The sequence below is a fragment of the Bidens hawaiensis genome, unplaced genomic scaffold (genome assembly GCF_021521415.1).
Source record: "Bidens hawaiensis isolate Kalapana, Puna unplaced genomic scaffold, B.hawaiensis_p1.1 tig00064017_1, whole genome shotgun sequence".
NCBI lineage: Eukaryota > Viridiplantae > Streptophyta > Magnoliopsida > Asterales > Asteraceae > Bidens > Bidens hawaiensis.
The window spans coordinates 21,458-32,875 of NW_027501458.1; the positions used below are offsets into that span (position 1 = coordinate 21,458).

The window sequence follows — 11,418 nt, forward strand, 5'->3', positions numbered from 1 at the left end:
AAAACATATGTTTATATGCCTTTGGCCATTAGTATACTTTTTTTATAACTAACCATTAAGTATAATGAGATGTTATTTGTGACCGGTTAATTTAGTGACAAGTCTCTTCTAACTTTGACCCATCCCTCATGGTTCTCCACACCTAATTTCTTCATTCCGGCCATTGTGATAACGCAAATTCAACAATCCATAATCTTAGTTGAGGTGTAGGTTTAATTAGCAGTATTTGTATAAAACTCTTTCGCGTGAAAACTATTAAACATTAGACTCCTATGTAACAACTTAATGTTATGGATTTGTCCATATGCTTAGTTGTTGAGTTATTTGAAGACGAACAATCGTAATCACATACTTGTAATAATTTCAACTTTCGATGACTTAGAAAAAGTTACTTTGTGACTTTGTGATGGAAGTATTACATGTGCTATGCCTACAAAGTAATCATTGACTGAGATATAGTACGTATGTGTAATGGACTAATAGTGAAGTTACACATTGAGCAATGCAAGTTACATTATCAAACTCGAACGTGCAAAAAGTTTATTTAACACAGTAAAAGCCTTCATTTTCTTAACTTCTCATATAGCCACTGACTCTCCACCCCCCACCCCCAACCCTTATTTGTACCTTTTAAAAGACCTTGATGTCGATGAAGCCAGTTCTATCACTGAAATTGATATTTGGTTTTTGTTTTCAAATTTGCGTGCTGGTTTCCTGCGTCTAGTTACAATTCTTCAAATTATGGAATCCATGGCCACCACACCACATCTATGTTGTATCACCACACATCTTATTCATTAAAAACATCAAATATGCAAATTTTGTTTGATTTTTTATTAGGTTTGATATCAACTATGGAGGGCGGATATCTCATCTATTTTATGCTGACGACGCTATATGTTTGGGGGAATGGTCGGAGGCAAATATAAATGGTATTGTTCAGATCTTGAATTGTTTTTATTTGACTTCAGGTTTAAAGTTAAATTTATTCAAATCTAATTTATATGGAGTGGGGGTCCCATATGAGGAGGTGGTTTTATGTGCTTCTTCGACAGGTTGTCTTCCGGCTAAAATTCCCTTCACCTATTTGGGTTTACCGGTTGGTTCGAGTATGAAAAGGGTTGAAGATTGGAAGGTTATCATAGATAAATTTAAAACTCGTCTTTCAGTTTGGAAGTCGAATTTATTATCTATTGGAGCTAGAGCTTTTTTAAACACTTCGGGCCTTGGAGCCTTGGGAATTTATTTCTTTTCCCTATTCGTTGTGCCTCCAAGTGTTTTGAAGGTTTTGGAAAGAATTCGGTCTCGGTTCTTTTGGGGTTTTAAAAATGACGAAAGAAAAATTCATTGGGTGTCTTGGAAACAAGTGTTGGCCTCTAAAGAGAAAGGAGGTATCGAGATTGGTTCTTTGGAGGCATTTAACAAGGCTCTTTTACAAAAGTGGCGTTGGAGGTTTGTTTCAGATAGCAATTGTGTGTGGGTTAAGTTGATCAAAGCCATATATGGAGTTGAAATGAATCCTAACTATCGTGAAAATAGTGGGTTAGGGTCGGGTGTGTGGTCGTCTATGTGTAACTCATTTAATAAACTACACGATTTTAGAAGTAATTCCTCTTTTGGCTGTTCAAAAAAAGATAGGAAATGGTCAAGAAACTAGATTTTGGTTAGACTGTTGGGGGACAAGTAGTACGTTGGCGGTCAGATATCCTTGCCTTTATGCGTTGGAAATGGACAAGCAATGTTTTGTTAATCAAAGGGCAGACGATGGTTCTTGGAATTGGAGAAGAGAGATTAAAGGGGGGGGGGGGGGGGAGAAAATGAACAATTTGATAATTTGATGGTGGAGTTAGGACATGTAAGTTTAACGGATTCTCAAGATAGATGGATTTGGAGTTTTGGGGATATGACAGACTTCACGGTTAAGGGTGTAAGGAAGGTTATTGATGACTTTATTCTTCCTTCGTGGGCTCGAAAGACAATATGGTTCAAATTTCTTCCTAGAAAAGTTAATATTTGTGCTTGGAGGGGTGTTACTTAAGAGACTTCCTATGAGAGTCAATCTGGTGAGTAAGGGTATAGACATTCCGAGTTCTTTATGTCCTATCTGTAATGATCATGAGGAGTCTATTGACCATGTTTTTCGGTATGTGCTCGGTGGCTAATCGGATTTGGGGTCTTGTTGCTTCTTGGCTTGGCCTACCGTTGTCTTCCTCTTTGGCTCCGATTGAGCTGATGTCTTGGTGGGACACTTTAAGAGTCCAACTCATAAGAAAGATATGATCGGGATGATTATATTTGTCACTTGGTGGATTATTTGGAGATTCAGAAATGACTGGTATTTGAGAAGAATCGGCATAACAAAGAAACGATATTTGATGAAATTTTAAATTTCTCGTTCTTATGGTATAGTAGCAGAAATCGTAAATGTAATATTTCAAGGATCGAGTGGCTTAAGAACCCTCTATTGTATTTGTAATGTTTTATGTTTTTTTGTTCTAGCTACTTGCTAGGACTGTTTTTATTTATTTATATAAAATACCGCCTTTCCAAAAAAAAAGGTTTGATATCAACTTGTGGTTCCTTTTCACTTTGTCGCTCACTAATCGGATGTTTTCCTTCTTCCATACCATTGTTGAGCAATATACATTTCTAGTTTCATTGTCTTAACTCTCTTTCTTCATCATCGTCACCTATTAATCTTGTGGGATGGTCACATTTAAACTAGACTGATTTATGTTTAAACATGGACCAACTTCTGCTAGTCAATGATGTGGATTCATCATTTCGAATAGGCCTTTTGGCAATCATCAAACACTCCTATAAAAATTCCTTCACATTAGTTTAAGTAAACTCCATTAATGAGAATCTATTAAAAAATAAATAAATTATATTTATTTCATTGACTCCCAAACACGATTGAACAAATAATCAACTTTCTTTTTGTTCAACACATTTTTCTTCATTAGTCATGGTCTTGAATTTCCTACTACCTTTCTCCTTACCATAGACTCCACGTCACTCATAAAAACAAAATTAACAACGCTTTCCTTTCTTTTTACAAGTCTGTCTATGAAGAAATTCCATTTTCCCTAGTTATTTGTTGCTTCATGTAAAACTCGAAACCCCCTCAAAGGCGGAATCCATGGCCGAAGATGAACTACAAAATTTTGGGCATTAAATAAGTTTTTGTTGGGTTTAAACAATTAAATGTTTATATGGGTTTGTGCAATTTTTTTTTCTTTATAAAAATAACCTTAAATGAGTTGAGTAATTAGGTTTAAACATTGCATAAAATAATATATATATATTTTTTTAAAAAATCGGGGCGGGCGATTGAGCTGGTAGCCGTCGACCACCCAGCCCTCATTCAAAGTCGGCACTGGCGGTAGCCCAAACAACTGGGTACAATCGTCTCTCGACGTAAGCTCCAAGATTTGAACCAACAACGTCTACTAAAAGAAACAACCGGACAGTCACCAAATCAGAAAACCCGCAGCCCAAAAGCAACACATAACCAAAGATATTTTACAAAAGCATTTAAATCATGTACTTGCTTAAAGCATCCTATGTATATAGATAGTACACAAATGCGTATATAAGTTGAATACACAATCATTTTTAACAACATTTTCTTTTTCTTTTCTTTTCATGAGTCTCTGTAACGAAAATTCATTGTCCCGGTTATTTGATGCTTCTGGCCAATCTCGAAACCTCCTCAAAGGCGAAAGCCCAAACAACTAGGTAAAACCGTAAAACCGTCTCTCGATATTTCATTGTCTCCGGTTATTTGATGCTTCTGGTCAATCTTGAAACCTCCACAAAGGCGAAAGCCCAAACAACTAGATAAAACCATAAAACCGTCTCTTGATGTATGCACTTAGATTTAAACCAACGACATCTACTAGAAAAAACAACCAGGTCAAACTCGAAACTCCCTCAAAGACAAAAGCCCAAACAACTGAGTAAAAACCGTCTCTTACCAATATTTGAACCAACAACCTCAACCAGTAAAAACAATCAAACTACCGCTAAACCAGAGATATTTTACAAAAACAACACACAATGACAAGAGATATTTTACAAAAGCATTTAAACCATGTCCTTTGCTTAAAGCATCCAATGTACAGAGAAAGAGGTACACCAATGCGTAGATTAGCTGAATACACAATGATTACACCTCAACTACACTACACACCATGCATTTACTCGGACCTACACTTGAATGCGCCTCTCGCTTAACCTACGCCTCTTCTGATCTGACAAGCACACTCCATTAACACTAGCTCCATCAGTACACATTCATTAATTAATAATGAAAATATGAAATGAATCTATACATATATACATATACATATACATATACATTATTATTAATATTAATATTATTATTACTATTCATTTCAACCACAACCAAACCAAATCATGAATCCGTTATGCTGCATAGCGCCAGTCTCACTAGACAACGACCGTACGGACTATCCACCATCCGCCGTGGTAAATCCAAAGGCTCAATCCGATTTGCACCTAGGGTTAGGGTTTGAGACGAGTTTCACGGCGTCTGAACCGGACAATGTGATTAACGAACCGGAGGATGGTGTGGTGGCTGGAATATTGTATAAGTGGGTGAATTATGGTAAAGGATGGAGATCTAGGTGGTTTATATTGGAAGATGGAGTGTTGTCTTATTATAAAACTCATGGACCGGATAAGATTGGGTTTGGTGGTTCAGGTAGGGAGAAAGGTTTTAAGGTTATTGGAGACGAGTCGGTTCGGTATATGCGGAAAAGCGGCATTGGTAGTGGTGGTGGTGGTCACAGTCGGTTCGGTTCGAAACGGTGGAAGCCGTATGGGGAGATACATTTGAAGGTATACTGTTATTATACCGATTAGTAATTCACTATTCGTATTATCATGTATGTTTTGTGTTTTGATAGTTTATAGATCTGTAAGAGTAAGTTAAAGTGTTTGATTGATAATGTAGCGAGAATGCAGGTTTGAATTTGCATTTTAAAGCAATTAGAGTTGTTAGGTTAACTTTTTGTGGTAACCGGTGTTGTGAAAATTGCTAGTCGGCGGTGGGATGGAGACTAGCGATTAATCAGGATTAATCGGATTGGATTTTAATGTATTGTTTTCAGTTTTTATATATGCACGTTCACATTTTTATATGTGAGTTTTAGTTTTATATACACACAAACACATTTTGGCTAGAAATTGGATGGAATCTCGCAGGGAACCGCTGATTTTGTCCGGAAATCGCCGATTTTGGTCATAAGCTTGTCGGAAAAAGCCGACTAAGTTTGATTAATCCTGATTTTTGTCGGATTTGACCATTGACTGATTAGCCCAAAATTAATCGGTGTGGTGGGGACTAGCGATTAATCGGGGATCAATCGGCGCCTAGTCGGGATCTTAACAACACTGGTGGTAACTATCTGGCATATTTTTTATTATAAATCTTTATTATGTAAGAGCATACGGAGTGGAGTGATTGGAGAGCAAGGGAAAGGGTGGGAAAAAACGGGGCTGGCTGGGAATACCATTACCTGGTTTTGTCCCGGTTATTGTTCCACGGAAACCGGGATGTGCTATCCGGTTTCACCTGGTTCTATTTTTGAGTGGTTTTGGACTTTGCTACCATAAAAACATAGACAGCAGGGGCATGTGGTTAGGTGTGATTTTATGGTTTTTGTTGTTTTTACTTTTTGGGAAACTTAAAGATTCTGTAATAGGTACTACATTTAGTGAAGGGTTCTTACCTCTGAATCACGTGTTGGCACTTAACTGTGAAACAAAAGTTGTGTACTTTGGGCACAATCAATAGACTTAAATTGTTATATGATTTTCTTAAATGCGTCAACTTCTACTTGTTAACCCAATCTAATGACACTTATTTGGTCATTTGGTTGCAATAGTTGGAAGTTGAATTTTAGTATTATTTAACCTACATTATAGAAAATATGAGGATGGAAGATGAATATGATTAGCTTTATCTTATATGAGTACTGGTAGAAAATCAATAAAACAATCTAATATATCCTTCTCCACTCAATCTGCTTTTGGTATCCCCAATTTCTGAATGCATGTTTAGGAATTAGCTATGGAATCATATTTTGGTTGTATGTATCTTTGTATGGACATCAACATTATCATAAAGGCTAACTGGTAACCGCAAGGAACAAAAACAAACTCTGCAGTTTTATTTTCTTTTTCTGATTTTAGCAATCAATATGAAATTGTGCACAAAGCCACTAAAATAGAAGCCAACTTACATTTTATTACCAAGTTTAGCAGTCAGATTCATTTTGACTGATTTGCTTATAAACTGCTGATGTGAGTTGGTTGTTACACAGACTGTCACATCAAGATACCACATATGAAAACAATACTTATGTGTAAAGTGTAAACTACATGGTAGCATAATTTACAAGTTTAGGAAAATGATACTTTTTTAAAGGAATCTATATATAGCAATAATGGTTAAATGTAGAATTAGATGCGACATGGCTTGTAAATATACACTAAATTGATATATAAGACTTGACATTGGCAGTTTCACAGTAAGGACCTGCTACATGCTGACTTGGTAACTAGTCTCTAGAATCTGTAATAACGCATAATATTGATTGCTAAAATTGGAATAAACTTTAAGGTGGTTTCCAATTTGTTTCTGTTTTCTAATTTTATTCTGGATGCTAAAAACATATGATCTACAGGTGTCATCTGTTAGAGCAAGCAAATCTGATGACAAAAGATTATCTATATTTTCTGGGACAAAAACTCTTCATCTAAGGTGCATATCTAGAGAAGACAGAGCTGCATGGATTGAGTCTCTTCTAGCTGCTAAAGATAAATTTCCTAGATTATCCGTAGGGGATCTTGCTCCTTCAGAAGAAATGGTTATTTCAACCGAGAAATTACGTTCACGTTTGTCACAAGAAGGAATAACAGAGGAAATAATAAAAGACTGTGAATCGATTATGTTGAGTGAACTCACCACCCTGCAAAACCAAATGAAGGCTCTACAGCTTAAACATATAGTTCTTCTGGACACATTAAGACAGTTGGAGGTACTACATATGAGGCTTTGATATCTTATTTTGGTATAAACTTTTTTAAGTGATAATGTATGTGGAGGTCAGTCATGTTTTAGCTATATGTGTGTATATGTAAAAGGATAATTTATGTATGCAATTGATCATTCAATTCCATCACCTAACCAATACCTAGATATCACAAAGCGTTTCACTTATTTTAGATCACATTTTGCTTCATGAAGATTTACTTCAAAATCTTGGATTGATTGGTTTACACTTTTGATTTGCAGACCGAGAAAGTTGAACTAGAAACAACTGTAGTTGATGAGACAAAAGAGAGGGATTCTTCTTGTGGGCAAGATAGAAGATTTAGTGGTAAGTTAGTTATGAGATTTAAGATGGTTATATTTAATACAGTTTTATTAGCTTAATGCGTTTAAGATTGGTAATAAAATTGTTACATGGTTGCTAAAATTGGTGATAAAGTTTAGCCAAGTTTCTATTTGTGCTTACTGCCTAAGTTAAAGCTGGTCTCTAAAAACAGGAAATGAGTGTAAAGTTTGTTTCTACTTCATACAGTTTGCCTTGAATGAAACTAAAAAGGCCACTGCGTATATGTTTCAATATTGTTCACTTATTTTGCAAACAGATTTCTATTCCATCATGTCCGAAGGCAGTGGAACAGATTCTGATGCTGACAATGAAAGCCGGTATGGAGTGGACATTGAATCAGATGAAGAGACCGGAACCTTTTTCGATACAAATGAATTCATGTCGGCTGACGTTTTAAGATGTGCTTCTTATCGAAGTAGAGAATACGGATCAAGTTCTTTATCAAACGGCGAAGATTCTTCCTCATCGGGCCGGGTTGGAACTGAAATTAATTTAGTTCAATATCCTCATATTAAAAGAAGGGACAATTTACCTGAACCAAAGGAAAAAGAAAAGCCGGTTGGTTTATGGTCCATAATCAAAGATAACATTGGAAAGGATTTATCTGGTGTTTGTCTCCCCGTTTATTTTAACGAACCGCTTTCTTCATTACAAAAATGCTTTGAGGATTTGGAGTATTCTTGTTTGGTTGATCGAGCATTGGAATGGGGAAAGCAGGTCAGGTACTTAACTTATGCTTATATATGGTTTTGTAACATTAATGCACTCCATGATACTTTACAATATTCTTATAATACAATATTCTTATAAATGTTTAGCTAATAAGCATCCTGACATCCGTACTTGCTATAAAACATGTTTTATATTTGGTCTTTTGAAGTTTGATTTTCTATGCAGGGGAATGATTTGATGAGAATATTAAGCATTGCAGCTTTTGCTGTTTCTGGTTATGCATCAACCGAAGGTCGACAATGCAAACCTTTTAATCCTCTTCTTGGGGAAACCTATGAAGCAGATTATCCAGATAAGGGCCTACGTTTCTTTTCTGAAAAGGTAAATTATTTGATTTAAAACGCAATATAAGGTTTGCCATTTACTTCTTTCATCATGATATGATTTTTGCATTTTTATAGGTGAGTCACCATCCGATGATTGTTGGGTGTCACTGTGAGGGCAGAGGCTGGAAATTTTGGGCAGATTCCAATCTAAAGGGAAAATTCTGGGGACGTTCTATTCAGCTCGATCCTGTGGGTGTCCTTACACTGCAATTTGAAGATGGTGAAACATTTCAATGGAGCAAAGTCACCACCTCTATATACAATATTATTCTTGGTAAAATTTATTGTGATCACTATGGTACCATGCGGATTAAGGGTAGTGGTCGGTACTCCTGCAAGCTCAAGTTCCAAGAGCAGTCAATTATTGACAGAAATCCACATCAGGTAACAAATAATTTTATAAAGAAATTGGGGTTTATTAAACAAAATCTTTTCTTGTAAATCTTAACCCGAATAAACAAAATCTGCGGATATAAATAATACAGGTACACGGGTTTGTGCACAACAACAGAACAGGAGAAAAGGTAGCAATGTTAATAGGGAAATGGGACGAAGCCATGTACTATGTATTAGGAGACCCGACGACAAAACCGAAAGGGTATGATCCGATGACAGAAGCCGTGTTACTATGGGAAAGAGATAAGTCTGCTACCAAAACAAGATACAATCTCACACCATTTGCGATATCTTTGAATGAAATTACGCCCGGTCTAAGGGATAAACTGCCACCAACTGACTCTAGGCTTAGACCAGACCAACGCCACTTGGAAAACGGTGAATATGAGCTGGCAAATAAAGAGAAACTAAGACTTGAACAGTTACAGAGACAGGTATGCTTTTAGAAATACCTAAAGTACGCTACATGTACGTTTTTATTCTTATTATCTGGTTATCTTGTTTATGTGAACAGGCGAGAAAACTGCAAGAAAGAGGATGGCAACCGAGGTGGTTTAGAAAAGACGAAGATGGTTGTTTCCGATACACGGGTGGCTATTGGGAAACGAGAGAAAAGAAAGACTGGAAGGGAGTTCCTGATATATTTGGGCAGAATGTGGAAGAAGAAAAGGAAGAGTGATGATGTTTTAGGCATTGAAAATGTTGTAACATAAATAAAAGGTAATCGTGCAAACATTATGTTCAAGGCGCATTTGTTATTATCGATGATTTTAATTACCCATCGGTTGCATGATCAATGAACACATGCTCTTAAGTCTTAAGTTATTGTCATGCTTATGTTTTGTACCTACCAACACATTGTTTTTCATGCTTATGCAGTTTACTTGTCTTGCATATTCAAGGCTTTAATATGCCACCTTGAATAAGTTATGATATACAAATTTATTACAGTACATAACCAATTTTAAATAGAGAACTATGATAAACACATTAGGCTTATCTCACTATCTTTCTAACTCTTTATTCATCATGCAATATGCGGTTTTTATAGTTTTTAAGTTTTTTAAATGTATAAGCTTGGTTTGAAAGATAGATGAGATTACAATGTACAGTTTGCATACGCATGCTCTTCTCACCATGTTTGGTATGCTATATTGTTCTTGATCGATAGACCTTTCTTGTATAGATTGAGTTAATGTTAACCTTTTTTTCCCTATTCTTTTGTGTGGGTCAAAGTGTAGAAGATCGAGTCATGATGTTTCTAGAGACCCAAGATCGCGCTTCCAGAGATGTTGCACGAAAATAGGCATAACTTGAGCTACGGGCTTCTGTTTCAATCGTGCTACCAGTTAAAACGACTGTTGGAACATGGTCCATGTTGTGGTAACATGCCGTAGGCGGGTTATTGTTGGTGCATAATGTCAGTAATTCAGTATCTTGTGTTTTGTCTGTGTCTGTAATCGTTTAGTTTATTTGTAGTATTTTGAATATTGTTTATTGTATGTTCACTAGTGTTAGGCGAACTTGGAGGGTAAGCGAAGTTATGACAACTTCGCCTAGTATGTTAGGTGAAGTTGTCGAGATCTATTTAAACCTCCACTTCGGCTTTTAGAAAAAAGGGGGTTTTCTTGTTTTTGAACGAGTTGGATTGTGATCTTTAGCATCACGTGTTGGCTTTGGTATTATATCACTTTTATCATACTATTCCGTGTGTTTATCTATCGATTCATCGTAGTACTTGTCTTACACTCGTATCGTATTACTTGGGAATTCCGCACCCTCGTGTTACGAGATACTCCTGTGTAGATCCGGCTGGGAACCTACAGTTATCCCGTTTATTTTCCGAAATAAGCCTTCTAGATACACTTTTGGGCAACTTTTATGTTTTTTGTTTAGTTTTTTGGTTTTCTTTTGGGCTATTGTTGGGCCTGTGGTTGTTTTTGTTGGCCCAAGCCCATTTTGGGCGCTTTATTAATGTGTTAAGTTACTTGTGACCGATCATTGATCAGATTTAAATAAAAACACTTTGGCTTTTCAAATTTCTGCCTTTTGGGGTCGAATTTGGGAGTTTGGGGAAGGATCATCACGGGTATTCAAAGAATCAACGTGATTAACATTTGTTTACTATTCGTACGATGCATCATTATTCCTAAATATAGTCTAGATTTGTGTTATGATGATGTGAAAAGAGATATATCTTAAATGGGATGTAGGTAAGAGTCAAAACACTATTTTGTGACATCTTGTTTATTATAATAAACAAACCTATACCACTATAGTTTATTTTTTAAAATAAACATGATTTCGTGTCTTCGGAACACCAATATCTAGACTAATTGAAGCTCAAGTACAATGGTGTCTAATAAACAAATGAAGACCATTTTTGAATGTAGTGTTGGTCTAATCTTGAATTTGCTAGGAAACATGAACATAGATTCCAACCAGCCCATGAAACAAAAGCCTTTTGGCACTACCGAAGCACCCACACGTACGTCAAAAACGTTGTTACCGAGGTACACCTTGAGACACAAATG

General features: G+C 36.2%; 1 protein-coding gene across 1 annotated transcript; it reads left to right on the forward strand.

The window, feature by feature from the left end:
* The first annotated feature begins 4,380 nt into the window (after positions 1–4,380).
* On the forward strand, positions 4,381–9,733 carry LOC143604138 (oxysterol-binding protein-related protein 1D-like). Its single transcript, XM_077080712.1, has 8 exons — positions 4,381–4,866; positions 6,717–7,070; positions 7,328–7,412; positions 7,687–8,147; positions 8,328–8,483; positions 8,564–8,872; positions 8,974–9,318; positions 9,399–9,733. The coding sequence occupies exons 1-8, from the start codon at positions 4,423–4,425 to the stop codon at positions 9,561–9,563; spliced, it is 2,319 nt and encodes a 772-aa protein (XP_076936827.1). The 5' UTR covers positions 4,381–4,422; the 3' UTR covers positions 9,564–9,733.
* Positions 9,734–11,418: the final 1,685 nt, after the last annotated feature.